This window comes from Anas platyrhynchos, chromosome 3 (genome assembly GCF_047663525.1).
Source record: "Anas platyrhynchos isolate ZD024472 breed Pekin duck chromosome 3, IASCAAS_PekinDuck_T2T, whole genome shotgun sequence".
In the NCBI taxonomy this organism is placed as follows: domain Eukaryota; kingdom Metazoa; phylum Chordata; class Aves; order Anseriformes; family Anatidae; genus Anas; species Anas platyrhynchos.
In genome coordinates this window covers 84593282-84609982 of record NC_092589.1, presented here as the reverse complement: position 1 = coordinate 84609982, position 16701 = coordinate 84593282, and the positions used below count along the sequence as shown (strand labels likewise).

At 38.8% G+C, this 16701-nt stretch overlaps 1 protein-coding gene across 9 annotated transcripts in view; it reads right to left on the bottom strand.

The window, feature by feature from the left end:
- Positions 1–1656: 1656 nt before the first annotated feature.
- Positions 1657–16701, bottom strand: part of SNAP91 (synaptosome associated protein 91) — a 70485-nt gene continuing 55440 nt past the window's right edge. For 6 of the 9 annotated variants that reach the window (XM_072036234.1, XM_072036235.1, XM_072036236.1 and 3 more), the window contains 9 exons: positions 13969–14106; positions 12536–12685; positions 11770–11800; positions 10390–10501; positions 9493–9516; positions 7339–7422; positions 7160–7264; positions 4179–4279; positions 1657–3116 (listed from right to left, as the gene is read on the bottom strand). In XM_072036234.1, coding sequence (XP_071892335.1) covers positions 4187–4279; positions 7160–7264; positions 7339–7422; positions 9493–9516; positions 10390–10501; positions 11770–11800; positions 12536–12685; positions 13969–14106 — 737 coding nt within the window. In that variant the 3' untranslated portion in view covers positions 1657–3116; positions 4179–4186. The remainder of the gene's footprint in view (positions 3117–4178; positions 4280–7159; positions 7265–7338; positions 7423–9492; positions 9517–10389; positions 10502–11769; positions 11801–12535; positions 12686–13968; positions 14107–16701) is intronic. The other 3 variants (XM_038177208.2, XM_038177200.2, XM_038177217.2) reach the window with 1 other exon arrangement.

Genomic DNA, 16701 nt, shown 5'->3' with positions numbered 1-16701 from the left:
TAAGTACATTAAAGGAGGCTGTAGTGAGGTGGGGTCTATTCTCCCACGTGCCTGCTGACAGGACGAGGGGGAATGGGCTAAAGTTGCGCCAGGGGAGGTTTAGGTTCGATGTTAGGAAGAACTTTACTGAGAGGGTTGTTAGACATTGGAATGGGCTGCCCAGGGAAGTGGTGGAGTCACCATCCCTGGAGGTCTTTAAAAGATGTTTAGATGTTGATGTTTAGATGTATGGTTTAGTGGAGAACTTGTTAGTGTTAGGTCAGAGGTTGGACTCAATGATCTTGAGGTGTCTTCCAACCTAGACAATTCTGTGATTCTGTGATTCTGTGTTCTTATCTTCAGACCATGAGACAACCACTTCTTTTCCTGTGCAATGCAGATGCTATAGCTTCTTTTTTATGGGCAGCACAATAGTCACTTTTGTCTAGCCTTATGCAACATACTGAGGAAATTTGCTGGTTTTACTTCCCACAGTGCAAAAAAGCATCTTGATCTTCCAAGTTTGCTTTCTGTCCATCCAGGCCATCACATTGAGGTTTTGTCCCTTGAAACCTGTAGCTGTGTCCTGGAGAAATCACTGAACTTGGTTATAGCAAGGTTTATTGGCATCAAAGTGCACACAACTAGTTTGGCCTCACCTTAATTAGAACAACACACCAATGAACTGGTCTGAAGACATCTTGTATGCAGTGCTTGGTTATGACTGTCCTCTGAAGAAAGTATGCTTGCTTTGAGAAAGGATGCACAATATGGTGGTCAGAGATTTATTGCTCCCTGCATTCAGGCAACACAGAGCACATAAGAAGGATGAGCAAAGAAAACCAACTGGCCAGAGCCAGAGAGCATTGTGAGCCTTTCTGGACGTACATTTACAGAACTTGTTTAGGTCTTATTGCTCAAATACTGAGAAAAGCCAGGGACCTGCAGAGCCTTACAGGCTCATAATCCAGACCAGTCTGAATCCACAGGGTATGTGCATAAAAACAACTTTTCAATAGCCAAATTTGACAGACTCATAATACCAATGTTAGCAGCAAATAAGAGGGAAAACAAACAAAGAAACAAACAAACCAAAAAAAAACCTCTTAAGCAATGGCACTCCCTTACTGGTTGCACAACTTGGAAATTTATTTAAAACCCAGTTCAAAATTTCAAACTTCAGACCTTACTAGAGATGATCACGTTGTTTCAGTATTTTGTTCTTTATAAATTGCTTTAAAGCAGCCTTCAGTACTGCTTCATCACTTCATCATGGTACTAAAGCAAGAAGTCGCTTGTTAGGTGAATAGTATCAGAAAGACCTTAATATAGCTAAATTGTATGAAACATTTTCTCCTCTTTTCATCCTGCTGTAAGATGAACCTTAGCGCAAGCAATTCCTATGCCATCGCAGCTGTGCTAGCTCTCAATAAGCCATATAATGATACCTCCTGGGAAAGAAATCAGGACAAGTATTGTAAGCTCTCACAGCCACAACTATTCCACTAATATTCTAATTTAAGGAGATGAACATCTAGTGAAACCTTCCTAGGTGTTAAAGATCAAACAAGAGAATTCACCTCTCCCTCTCACAAGGACCTTCTCAATACTTTTTTCCCCCTCAAAGTATATTATTATGATCAACATCTGAATAATCAGAAAAACGGCAACAAGGTATTTACTTTGATCAAGGTGTTTATTGCATCTCAGAGGGCACACATGCACTGGGGTTTTCTTTTTTTTTTTCTTTTTTTTTTTTCTTTCTTTTCCATTTTTTTATTTTTTTTAAACTGAAATACAAAGAAAGAAGAGCCATTTTGAAATTAGCCTTTTATAGAACTTTCCCATTACGGTGTATGTTATCCCCACAGTAAATTCAGATACAACCACTTTTAATGGTACCATACATTGATTAAATAGTTAATTTGAAAGACTTCAGGTGAAGATCTTTCCAACCCAGTATGCTTTTACAGAGAACTGCCAAGCCACTTGTAACACTGATCAACAGTGACCTCATTTAAGAGTCAAGATCTTAAGCCAAGCCATCAGCAGAAACAGTATGAGAACAAATAAAAATTAAAGAAACACATTATGTACAGTAAAGGGCATGGATCTCTGGATCAGAATTAAATCTAATCACCAATAGTACAAAAGCTACTCACAGCGCAATTGGGGAAATGGAGAAAACACTAGCCTATGGCATACACAGGTAAGCACTAAATTAAGAGATGTACATAAGAACTAAACAGAGGTGAGTAACATCAATTGCAATGTTTTGACTACAGATATACCAAAGAGTGCTCTCAGATTCGAAATCCCTTAATGCCAACACAACTATGGCTGCTTTTTTTTTTTTCAACTACATTGAGAGAAACTGACCCTTTACTTATTTTCAGTGCATTTAGCAAGAACTGAAAGATAAATATGCCAATTTAAAATGCAAAAACTTAAATAATTAAAATATATTTTAAAACCAAAATGGCAATAAATATGATATTTCTTTCAGATATGATCTTTCATTCTTGGAAAATCATTGAAAAAGTATTTGTTATGGAAGTTTACCTTTATATTACTTTAAATTATCTTAACATATACAGTGCCACAAAAATAAAACATTTTTTCACGACAATTGAGATTCCTGTGACTGGAAAAAAAATGTATTCCACACAATTTCATAAGTGTTTTCCTTACTATCTGGTATTATCACACTATATTTTGTAACAGATAAAGGAGAAATTGAATCTTAGGGAAATTTTAGGTGTCCTCAAAAAGTTATATACATTGAAACCTTCAAAAAACACAGACATCGCTCCAAATGGCTCACCAAACAACAGCTGCATAATCTGCCCCTGTGGGATAGGTTCAGAAAAGCACTAGAAGGCATCAGAAACATACATCCATTGTTTAAATTGTAAAACACAAATAACCCAAGTACACAAATTTAGAGAGAGTAGGGATAACAGCTAAGGTAGTACACATTCCTAATGTTCACTTTCACAGCTGTGCTACACGTTTCAGGAGTAAGAGAAAGTCTGAGTAAGCGCTGGGTTTGGTACTGGTGGCTCACTTCAAAACTCTGAGCATCGATTTGCAGACTCCAAACTCACATTTTTGTCATCCAGTCAGAAAAACTGCAGCTGTGAAAGCAAAGTGTTAGATGAAAACTGAAATAATGAATCAAATAAAGCATGCTCTAGAAAAATTAAGGTGAAAACACCAGATACACGCTTCATTGCACCTCAGAGAGGTTACCAGCTTTCAGTAAAGCAGTCCCATAGACATTTATGAATCAATCTACTATAAATTCAAGCCGAAAGCAGTGAATCCCAGCAATAAAAATGCATCTCCACTTCTGGAAGTCTCCACAAAGCCCCAGGTACACCTTCAGTGTTGGGATTTGGTGACATGGACAAAGTGGAACCAGGTGGTATTTGCTAAGATTAGCTTGATCCCTTCTGCTGCTGCTAATTCAAGCATAGAAGCCTAGAACAAGCCTTAAAATTAAGTTATGGGTAGAAAGAAAAGGGACTTATAAAGAAGGCCTCAAAGATATGTAATTATTGTCTCCTCCTCACATGGCAAATTATTCTAGGCTTACTTACAAAATGCTTACCTCACTTCAGCCAATTGAAAAATAAAATGCAGAGGTGTTCAGTCTGATCTGATGTTTCTTTCTAGCCCTATTTTTTTTTCTTTTGATCTCTCCACACCTCTGATACAAAATTTGTTTCCACACACATGAGACCTGATATAAGATCTATCACAATTTACCAAGAGCTCTCAAAAGCAACCTACAGCTCCTGTAACACCATGGAACAAGCCTCTCTGGCACGGTTTTGCCCCCAGTATTTGTGTGCTATTATGATTCTATTTGTTTCAACATTAGTTTCATGAAAAAAAGCAAACCCTCAGATTGAGTGGAAGCAGGTCAAAGTAGAAATCATAGACTGAAGATAACTTTTCTGGTCAGCAACTTTCAGAAAAGAAAAAAAAAAAAGTAGTAAAGAGTCAAGCTTTCAGGCTAAAATTAAAAATACAGACATAATTCAGTTTTCTGCTTAAGCCACCACACTACCAGTGCGTGTTCCTGCCCATCTCTGAAGCTACAATTCTATCAGCCATGTTTAACCTACCAGACTAACCAACATCTGTGTGCCAGATATGTACTACAGCGTAACATGCAGGCAGCCACAGAATACCTTATCGTTTACAAGAAATCCTTGATGTTAAGATCCGCTAATGGGTCCTTTGTTGGAGGTTTCTTGGGACTCTGAGTAGCAGGAGTTGGGCTTGGAGAAAGCTAACAGATGCCAGACGGGAAGGCAGAAAAAAAACAAAGCAGACAAGGATATACAGTCATTAGGTAAGAATAGCTGGGTCTCGACACAAACACACTGCAAGCACATGAAGCTCTATGTTATTGCTAAATTCAGCATGTTGCCATTTTTCCCAAGCATTGTTTAATCTCTGTCCTTACTACAGAGCTAACAATGCTTGGCTGATGTAATGCACAAGGCCAAAGACATTGCATATACTAGTCAGCACAGCTGTAAATCACTCTCAGCCTGTAAGAAAGAATGCTGTTAGGATTATCAACCCAGACAGAGGTTAAGCAATTGTTAGATATTAAACACCAAGGCCCAGAATAAGCTGAGTGTGTGCTGCAGAGTACATCTGAAAATCCCAGCAACTGGCATTTAAATACAACTTGTTCTACATTGGTAAATCGTTCTCTCATCCTGACTTACTCCCCACCACTGCCACCTTACCCAGGACACTAGGCACCTTGATTACCACCCTACTCTGAGAAAAAAATGTGTCTTCCATAATACTATTCTTGATATCTACGTGAACAGACAGTTTAAGGTGGCAGGAAATGACCAAGTACATGAAAGGCATAGCTTTAATACCTACAACTTCTCAATTAGAGCAGTTTCAAGTTCTTCCCATGTCTACAAAGAAAACCCGGAGATACTTAAACAGGAATGTGTTTCCTTACTTAAGGAGTGTAGTTTGCTAGAGGATGATTGTTTGATTTAAGGTTTGGAAAAACAAAACAAAAACAAAACAAAACAAAACAAAACAAAAAAAAAGAAGGTTGAGTAGTTTTAAGTGTTAAAAATCATATTTTAGAGCCAGAGCATGAACTTCTACCTCCTACCTTATTTCAAAGATAAGATGGACTTCTGACTTGCCCAGAAGCAAAGTACTGCAAATAATTTGGTCCCTGCCTCCACTCTGGAAAGGGCCTTTCCTTTTCAGAGTTACGGCAAACTAAACTCTACTTTGGAGAAATAGCCTGGAACAGCTATCATGGCTTATGTTGCATCACCTAGTGGCCATCCATCAGCTAAAAGCTTTGCTTCGGTATGGATACTGAGTGCTACATTTCCAATCTCATTAGCTTCCAGTTAGAGGGAATCCTTGGTTCAACAGGATGGATGTCATGTCTCCATTCACTCAACCTACTTCATCATTAATTACTCCATTATTTTTTGTTATATTAATGAAGGACCCTGGCAGCTGGTAAGTCTGTGTTTCCTTGTTACTAGCCTATTGCATTTTGATAAGGGCAATCACACTACAATCCGTTCTTGAAGATTACCATAAATTTATTATTTTTTTTGATCCATTTTTAAGCCTGCTAAGATTGTACTCTTTGGTGGCAGCATGGTAAATAGGCAGCTGCATGACGTGGAACAGGCTGCAGGACAGATGGTTTTCTAAGTGACAAATGTAATGTGAGAGTACTACAGCAGTTCTCTACCTTGTTTTGGGAGCTAGAGACCACTCTGCAGTCATTCACTATTTTTTACCTCCTTATTAATAATCATCTTCTCAGATTATGTTGTTCTGCTTTAAAGTATCAGTACATACAAATCTGCAGGATAATATCCAGAGGTAACTTCTACATATATTGATCAAGCGTAAAACAGGATAGGTGACAGAAAAAGAGGCAATGGGAACAATCTGAAACACAGGAGGTTCCTCCTAAGCATGAGGAAGCACTTCTTTATTGTGCAGGTGATAGAGCACTGGCACAGATTGACCAGACAGCTCGCGGAGTCTTTGTCCTTAGACAAAAAGTGGTCTACACATGGTCCTGAGAAGCCTGATTGAGCAGAGAAATTGGACAAGAAGACTTCCACAGGGTCCTTCAAGCTTCAGCTATTCTGTGATTCATGCAGAATTGCTGCTAAGCAAATACCTTCTCATTAAACGAATAAGGAACTCCCTGCACACAACACATACCAGAGAATTCTTATGCACAGAAATTTATGCTAAAGATTCTCCATCTGTCAAGCAATTTAGAGACCCAACACATAGTTTAATTACTATGCTAGTTCTCTAAGAACAGGTTTGCTTTGGTTGTGTGTGTCCAAGTTTAAGTCCCCTGTAGATCTAAATATGTGATAGTCACAGTGTCGGCCTAGATAAAGTACATACTTTAAGTACATGAAAAATGAAGCATTGCCATGTATCTCTCACTTAAAAAAAAAAAAAGAGTAACTGAAGTTCAAGACCTTTCATTCACATTCTTCCACATTAGTCTAGGTTAGAGGAAAAATTCTACCCCAAATTATTTAAATTTGCACACTGCAGTGAAAAACTTGCTCTGAACTCTCCAATTTTATGTACACTATGGTAATTCATATTTTAATGCAGTCATTTTGCAGTGAAATAAACCCAGCATGCTACTAGCCTAAAACAGTTCAACTTGCATTTGCTAAGGAACAGCTTTCAAAGAACTTGAGACCTCAGCTTGCTCATAAGCAGGTCAGTTTTCTGTAGAATCCTCTTGGTGGGCTCGGAGGGAAGATGCAGAGCATACCTCTAGTAAACGTTGTCAAGCTCTGTACAGAATACAATTGTCAAACAGCTCCACTTTCAAGTTTACTCAGCCTCCCCCTCCCCCTCCCCCCCAAAGACATCTTGGATGTAGTTAGGTGCAGGAGACTTTCTGAACCTGTTCCATTGGTCTCATAAAAAGCAATAGAACAAAAAAAAAGAAAAGAAAAATCAAGGTAGTTCATGTGATCAATTGCAAGTCAGGCAGCTGACACTGCAAGAAATCCCATTTACAAACCTACAGCTAGAATTTGAGCTGAGATAATGTACACACAACTCCCTTCTAGCGATACGGATAACAGTTAAACATTCATCTAACACTAACACCCACCTGTACACCAGGGCCAGTGGCAGCTCCAAATGGTGGCCTCATCATAGGCTGCCCATACATAACTGGCTGCTGGGGCATCATGGGTACGCCTGCTCCTGCTGGGGGCTGTAAATTAAAGCAGTGTGAGTAGGTTACTGGATAAAGAAGGGAGAGCCAGGTAACGAAAGAAAGAGACTCACCATCCCAAATGCTGCTCCTGGCTGTGCGACAGGTGGAGCACCTCCTGTGGGAGGAACACCACTTGCTGGAGGCACGGCTCCTGTCTAAAAATAAAAATAAATTAAAAAAAAAAAAAACACCGTTAAAAAAAAAAAAGAAGGTAAGAATGTCTGTAACACATAATACCTAATCTCAAAACCATGATGCTTCTGAAGAATGAGAGAATTGAATCAGTCCTTACACTGATGTTCAGTTTTCTTCATCATAAGAAAGCCAATGTGACAGTCTCAATTCTCTCAATGAATGGAGTTCATTTTCTGAATACAACTCAAAATAGACCCAAGAAAATTCATACTTTTCTCCTTCTTCTACACAAGGTAAAAAGCATTCCGATTTTGTAATTGATAGCCAACACAGCATTGCACTTGCTATAGCACTGATTTTAATATAACTTTAAGCTAGCAATGCCTAGCTTAAGCAGAGTGTAAAGTTAAATGAAGTAATTGCTATATTTATTAGTTTCCAGTAAAAAAGTATAGTATTTTTATGCAGTGAGATTCATTTAGTTAAAAATTAAATTTGCACACTTAAACCAGAATCACAACTGTTACAAACTTTACACAGAGAAGTTGAACTTGTTATGCAATGGATTTTCAAATAAAACATAAGCGTGGAAAAGCAATATTTTACCAGGATTCAGGAAGAGAGAAATGTTAGTTTAGTAGTGGACATACAGCACAATTAAAACAGTACCTTTGTACTTGGCCACCTCAGTTACCTAGCAGCACCTATACATCATCCCTTTTGGTTCCCTTGCCTGTAATTTCCCATGCACAGTCTCCCTATGGCCTGGAAAGCAGGCAAGTCTCTCCTTTTTGCAGAAGTATATTCAATACAAACAGTGCTTAAACTCTTGCTAAGAACTTTAAAGAGAGGCAGGAAACATTCAAAGAAGGGATTTAAAGATGGTGGTAGGATTTTTAGGAACCTCATTACTGCTACCATGCAGCCTAATTAAGTATACTGGCACAATTTCCCAAGCTATTACAGAAGTCGTAATGCCATGACTGAGCCTCTAAATCCTGAACGCCTACCTTGAGTCAGTTATGTCCCACCATGCTTGCAGAGCTGTCAGCATGCTTACAGTTGACAGCACAGAAACGTCTCTGGATATATGCAAGAATTATTCACTACACAATCCACTTCTATAAAGGCTGCATTTAGTGCCCTTCCCAGTTTCTTAGGAAACATTAGACTAGTCAGGATAACCCATTCCAGATTTATTGAACAATAGTAATTGGTAAGAAAGGGTTGAATGCTTATGAACCTTTTTCCAGTTTTACTGGGAGCACTTCAATTATTGCACTATCAGTTCAGCTGTCCTCAAGCTAAGAACAAGATCTGGACATTTGGATATGGAAAGCAAGGAATAGAAAGACATGGGCTAATGACATCAGTTGAGCACCCTAAAGCCATCTGAGTACAGCCAAAGAACCACATTTTAGTTCAGAATTCAGTCCATCACATGCCAAGACACAAACTGAACCTCCTTTTGCATCAAAGTGCTCAGGTCATTCAAGAGAATGGGTTTTTGTGAAATTCTGCTGATTTTAATCCAGAAGCTGAAAGGTCATAAGGAAGGGAAGAAGTGATCAAAATTCAAGTGTCACAAATTCAAGGTTCAACTATGATGTGAAGGAATAATTCATTTTGGTCTTAATATTTACGTTTTTCTGTGGTTTTCAAAAACACCTAGGTGCACAGATGTAGAAGAAATGCATGTAGCATGCAAATTTCACAAAATACTATCAAAACCAGCATTCCAGAAAGGATAGTTACCTATCAGATGGTAAAACTACTACCAGATGAGACTGATATTACAGGAGTTAGAAAGTTCAGATAGTATAGGTCACCAGATCGTTCACATCTAAGTATAGCACAGATAGTTTGAAGCCATTGTTTTTGAGATTACTGAGCGTGAACAGTTAAGCACCCACTAGTACCATTCATTGCCTGAAGGCTGTCTGCTGAATGGACAATCCAAAAAGAGCCGTGTTAGGTAGCTTCTAGATAGTTTTAAGCCAGCTGTAATAACTGCAGTGCTGGTGAGCTGCTGTTAGTATCTTCATGTTTAGTAAGTATAAAAAGCGATCAAAAAAAAAATTTTCACTTACACTGTACAGTATTGTCCAGCCTCTCTATTAAGAAAAAAAGTTAACATTACAACTAATACATTCAATGAAGTATCAACCTCAGGGAATTCTTGCACCTTCCATTAGGTCAAGGAACAAACTGGAACATGCTTAGAGTTGCATTAACCTTTGAATGTGTCAGCAGGAACTGAGCCGGTCATGCTCGCCCTGACAGTCCTCTCCTTTCACCTCCACCCCACTTTTTTCCAACAGAGGCTGTTTTATGCCCTGCATAGCTTTGATGATGTATGACCTTTCTTTAGATTACCACTGTAGATCACTCAAGATAAGTTGCTCTTGAGCCAAGTTAGTGTCTTCGGGTATATTCTACAGGGGAATCTTAACCTTTCCAAAAGACTGATCTCACTGGGCTAAAGAAGCTACACCCTTCAACTACTCTAACAAAAAACATCTGGTTAGTCTGAATACCATGTAGTCTTTTGTTCTACTTCATTCAGGAAAGCTTGAATCAAGAACAAGCTTGAGAAAAAAATTTCTCTCCTTCCAGTACTTCAGCTTTGGATAAATATCATTGTGCCTTGGACAGTCTACCTGGACCTGGTGCTGGTCAAGACCTATAAGGGTAACCACACACTGTTCTTAGAAATGTCCACAGACATTAAAAGTATATGTAAAGTCATATTTTGTTTGTTTGTTTGTTTTGGAAAACACACAAAAAAAAGCAGTCTTTATTTACAGCCAGTTATCACTGGGTTCAAGTCAATCTGGTCTTAAAAACATTTCTTGACACAACCATATAATTTATAACAAAGCAAACTCTTTAGCTGAAACAAACAGGAGTAGTGTCTGCACACACATTTGCATAGTCTTAAAATAGTGAGGTTTCATACTGGTGGTATTGATGGATTAAGCACCTACCAATGGACCACTTGGGACGCCGCCAGTTGACCATGTTGCAGGTGCTACCTTTGGTTGCCAGTTGGCTCCTCCTGTTAGCTTTTTCTCTCCAGCATTCCACTGAAGATCTCCCCTAGTAGAGAGGGAGAGAGACAGAGCTATTCTTTGCATACCCTCACAGTGAAAATGAAAATCAATTGCAGTGTACGTTAACTTTAAGCCTGCAGCTACATTAGTTTATGGTATATGCAGTTTAAGTTATTAACAGAAAGATACACTTTTAGTACGCAGTTTCAAGGATTGTTAGTGGTAGACACCACTGCATTCTACACTGAAGTCAGTTACATGGTTATGGCCTTTGTGGTGAGAATTAAAGAGTTGTTTTACTTAGTATTGATTGAACGTAACATATTATTGCATATACCCTTGTAGGAAGTAGGAAGAGGGACTGCTACTGCCTATTCTACTGGGGCCAGGCAGTAGAGCTGCCTGATAGAAGTCTTTGAAAGGTCATTTCATTGCTGGAAATCTTGCTCAGACAGAAGAAGGAAGAAAGCATTCAGTTCTGAAAAAAGTTGATAGATACAAGAAAAACAAATCATTAACAGAATAAAAGGTCTGTTTCAAAACCGGGTTTTGCTAGAGGCTGCTTTATCCGGAATAAGCTACACTCTTTGAATGAAGTAGACTGAGGGAAGCTAAGTATGGGGAATAAACTTTATGATGTGTTTACTTATTTCCCTCCTATCATCTCTGCAGAGATGCAAGACATCTTGAAGTACACACATCATAAAATAGTCTTAGATACAGAGGAAGACTCAGCACAGAAGTAAGCAATTGGTTAGCTTAAGACAATCAAAAACAGTGTAATGTTTTCAATATTTCTTCTTGCAAAAAGAAGCTTTTCACTGCATGGAATCAACTTCTTTTCTATTTTACAAATATTCCAATGCCTACACGATAAGCACATCCAGCGTCTGTAAAAAGATAACAAAACTATTACATATTAGCCTAAATAATGAGGAGAGCTATTCAATTTATTATCTGGACAATTCATTTGGAAATCAACTACCCAATATGAAGACAGTGATTTATATATACATATATATTTTTAGAAACTCAGGTTAAAGCCAGCAAGTTTAAAAGCTATGTCAGGAACAATTAACATTAATTATTCATTGAATCTGTACAGAACAGAATACACTTCCCAGAATTTTTATGAAGTGCTTATTTTTGGGTAAGGGGGCTGGGAGGGGAGTACTGGCATGTGACCGATTCATTGATCCTAATAAAATGGAAATCAATGTAAGACTACAAAACAGACTTGAACATCTTTTTTTTTTTTTTTTTTTTTTTTTAATATATATAAATTATATATATTTAAATAAATGTTGAACTTACTTTTTTGAAGTGGTACCAGAAATTCCAAGATCTGAAAGTTATAAGAAAAAAAGAAAAAAGGAAAGTCACATGTCTAGTAAATTAAAGTGCATTAAAGTAATAGCTCACGTTTCATTGTACATGGGCTTATACAGAATAATGGCGTTCTGGCTATCTCCATTTAGACAGCACTAGCACAGCATAAGACACAGCTAGGTTTGTACAGGTGCTGGTGCTACTGATCTCTAGTTATAAAGGCTATCTCTATTATAGGAAAGAACCTGTTGTTGTTTAGCATTTCAAGAACATTTTTTGGGAAGTTCACTGTCTGAGAGACCATCTGTTCTTGGCTATTCTCACTTCACCCCACTGCTACTCCTGTTCTCACTAAGCAACAAGTCAGCTATTGCCTTCATGAACTTTTCTGACTAAATTCCATAGTGCTACCAGATGCTTTGGACAGTTTTCACCACTCCAGCTGTTATTACTTGGGGGCCCACCCATCAAGAGTCTGATGTGCCCGTTAGTGTCCCAGGATGCTCACATGTTACCAATCATACTTAGTAAATAGATCCTACTATTTGGCTCAGATTCTGGAGACAACGAGGGACGAGCTATGACCCCAGCTACCCAAATCAGGCCCTACTTCTGCCTATAGCTGCCCTGATCTTCCTAGGGAAATAAAAGGGCACTGGTAGAAGAAAGATAAAATGGGAAGCTGTTTGGATCTACAAACAAAAACTATCATTGTATGCCACATCACTTAAAACAGAAATGTGTCACTTACTGCCTACTAAGTTTGCAAGAGATGAATCAAGATCACTTCCGAGTCCTTTGCTTGCTGCTGAAGGAGTGACTGTTGCTGTGGCTGCAGGAGCTATAGACTGACCAGAAGGAACCATAGTTGGCATAAGAAGATCACCTAAGCCATCAAACACTGGAAGGGAAAGGAGAGTTGTTAAAGCATAGCAGCTCTGGTAAGAAAAACACTACCAGCCACTTTGATGTTGGTCAAACAAATATAGCACAGACAACAATGTCACAAGTCTTACCAAAACATAGTTTGACATTAGAAGTAATGCCAACAAGGGCATGCATGTCATTTTACTATACACTGAATGTACAGTAACCCTGAAAGAGCTATACCAATGAAAACTAATATGACAGGACATGCCTGAAAGCACTTTAATTGGAGAGCTGAATCTACAAAGATACAGCACTGCTTCCACATAACACTATTTTTCTTACAGACATCCTTAGAGAGATGTCAGATGCACACACATTTGTCAGGAGATATTCATTTAAAGGCTTTTAAAATGAACATCTTGCCACAAACACCAGTCAGATTTATGGCAAAGGCAGTCTTATACCTTGACATTTTATGGCAACAGGATTAAAACAGTCTCAGGATATTACTATTCACTTGCAAGCAGCGGGGAGTTAGGAAAGCCTACTAACATCTCATAAGATCAGAAGGAATGAGAACCATCCACACTGACAGAGCTAGTCTCCTTAGTCCACCCATCTATCTCTGAAACTCATTTTTTAGATCTCTTGAAGTCAAACAGCCTGGTACATCTCATGCCAGCATTATCTTCTGATCTGTATTTGAGGTACATGCTAATGTTAAGTCAACAGAAAGGGGTAGCATGTGCACTGGCAAGCAACCAAATAACCAACCACGCAGCAGTACTACTTTGACCTTTTTCTTGTAAAGTTGCAGAACTCACCAATTTTAAGTTTGTAGCAAGGACCCAGCATGGAAAGTACAGAATGGAAGAGATACAAACAAAATGATAGCAGTGATGAAGGTTTAAGCTTATAGTCAGGCAAAGAACATGACCTTGGTCTCAGTTTTGTGTAACTTCAGGTGCCATGCAAGCTTAAGAACAGCTTCAGCAGCAACAGCAAGATGACTTGGCTATATAATTGATTTACAGAAAAGTATTGTCCTTGAGTAATTCCTGATTTGTGCCATGAAGCGCATGCAAGGATGATGTTCAGACTAGTTTGGTTTGTACTGTCATGGTAGAATAAAAGATGGGTACAGAGAGCTCTTGGGCACACGCTTGTCTAAACACAACCTTGAGTTCTTCCAGCAGAGAAAGAAGAGGGAAATTGTTTTTATTGTTTGCATTCAGAACCTAAATGTGGTGTCATCAACTCATCTAACACACAAAACACATTAGGAAATTAATAGGAAGAAAACCTTCAGCTCACCTGATGCATCAAATGAACTGCCAGTCGTTGGAGCTGTTGTTCCAAAAGCTGCATCAAAGTTAGGCTGTAGTAAGCTTGTTTGAGCTGGAGTGACCGGGGATGGTGATGGAGAAGGAGCAATAAAAGACCCTCCAAAGCCTTGAAAAAGTTACATAAGAGAGATGTGGACATTAGAATCAGTCTTGATGGGCTGTGTTTAACAAAAGCTCAACCTGTAGAAGGCAGAATTATAAAAGGAGTGCTTACTAGACCATTGCGAACAGCTCGACTACACAAGCATCCTTTGTATGCCAGATATGATCCAAGAAATTTATGCTTTTTTTCAGGAGTTACCAGTAAAAATTTTAATGTCCATTGTTTAGGTATCTGCAGAGGCAGACAGAGTACACAGTTCTTCTAGTACTATACGCTACAGTTTTAGTTAAGTAAACTCTCAGGTAGAAAGCAACAAAAAAGAATTAGTTCAGAAAGGAAAGAGAAAGAGGAGTAGCCTGAGAAGAACATGATCACAGTTTAATGGACACAACTACTTTGGAATCCCAGTTCAGAAGGCAGTGTTTTAATCATCCAGTTTAGCCTCTCACTATCTTATAACATACTGGTCTGCCTGAAGATGTCTTCGCACTGCCATCTACCAATCCCTCCTCCTCCCAAAGCAGGATCAACAGTATCCACCAAATAAATAAATCCTAATCATGCAGATTCTCCAGCCTTTAGCAATTTATTCCCTTGCTTTACTATTCTTAAATTCCCTCCCTTGTCCACTATAAAATTTGATCTCCCTTGAAATTTAAGCTTATTTGTATTATCTACAGACTCTAGAAACTGTTTAAACATGCAAAGATTGTAAAAAAAAAAAATCAAACAAAACCAAAACAAACAAGCAAAAAAAAAAAACAAACAAAAAAAAACAGACATATGACACCTCCTCAATTCTCTTTAGTCTACCAGCCAGTCCTCTTTCTTATTCAATCTTTTATTGACTGATTCCTGACACCTCCATACTCCTTCAGTCTCTCAGCCTTGCTTTTTCCCAGCTGCCCTGCTGCCCTCGCATTAGGTGGATCAGTTCTGAGCTCACCACTCCAACTGAAACTATGATAATACATGAAGAAGACCATTGCACATTCTACAGGCTGTAATTTTCCCCCTATATCAGAGTAGGAAGCATATTATTTTCCCACAGCTGAACATAAGATGGTGACGTGCCAGTGCTCTACCACTGCCTGTAGCTTCTTTTCAGGGACATTCCTGCCTTTGCAGTCTACTGTCATTTCCTCAGTTAATCATCATCGCCCCAAACCAGAAGCTTGCATGTTTACCCATTTGAAAATCCTTCTTCAGATCATTTTCTCTAATATGCAGAGACCATTTTAAGTTCTCATCTGACAAATACAGCTTTTTTCATGTGTGAGGAATCTCATAAATTAAGGATGCTATTCCAACAATCCTATTGTTGAAATTAAATACCATAAAGACATCAGTTTAGAAGGGATTATCTAATTACATTTATTTTCCAATGCTGCTTTGACTTTTTACTTAAATAGTTAGTATCACTCACTTAAGCAGTCAGCTAATTCCTTTCTTCCTCATCTTTCTTCAACTTACATTTAGTGGTAACCAAACACCAGTTCAGTGGGGAAGAAAGCACTGAAGACATTCTAACCCCTTGTTAGTTTTTATCCAAAACCTCTTTCCATGATCACAGGGTCTATTAACTACAGCATATTATGCAGACATCTCACAAGCTGTGACAATAGCACATTTCCCATCTATGAAACCAAGCACCTCACAGACATTTAGCTACAAGACAGGTTAGCACTCAATGTAGAGGATTTATGCACAAATTGTGAATATCAATTATATCAAATGTCACTGTGATACCTTAAATCATCTCCCCCCAAATTATGGTTTCTCAGAGATTGAAAACTAAACACCAAACATTTAACAAATGTAGAAAGCACAGGAAAAAAAGTTTATATATGCACCTGATGAACCATCCCTACTTACAGGCAGATTCATATTTTAGAAGAGAAAGGAATTAATAGCTAATCCTGTTCAAAATAAAATCCTCAGCAGGGAAACGAGTGCTGTGCCATCACTTGGTCCTGGCTATATACCGGCAGCTTGCTGTACCATCAGAAGAAAGGCTTTAATTGTAAAGCTATGCTAACAACTACACTGGCCCTGGACACACCTGGGAAAGTTCAGCAAACCCAACTGTGCACTGCTGGCCCAGGAGAGCACAACCTGATTAGAAAGACCTCAAAGAACATCATCCTTCAGCTAAAGTTTGCCAGATTGCAGGCAGTGACACTTTGGTCATAACTTAAACTAGATGACTAGATGACTTAAACTAGTCCCTTTAGACTAGTCCCTAATCTATTGCATTGGATGGAGACAGGGAAGCACGAGCAAGACACAGAGCAGCCTGTTTTCTGCAGCCTGAAGTAAAGAGCATTTCACATGCCTCCATGAGCTTCCCTGGGCTTATTAGGCCCACTTCAGCGTTCTGGCACCAAGAAAACCTTATTACCCAAATCCTACTCTGTGGAAAGCCACGTGTTCACAGCTGCTAAATCGGAATCTGGGCAGACATAGTGGATCAGAGAACTACCCTCAGCTCAGCTCTCCAGGGTCTGTGCATGAAGCAGATTTGCCTCTGGGTAATTTAGGTTGGAAGGGATATCTGGAGACCACCCAGTCCCAGTCCCTGGTAAAAGCAGGTCTCAT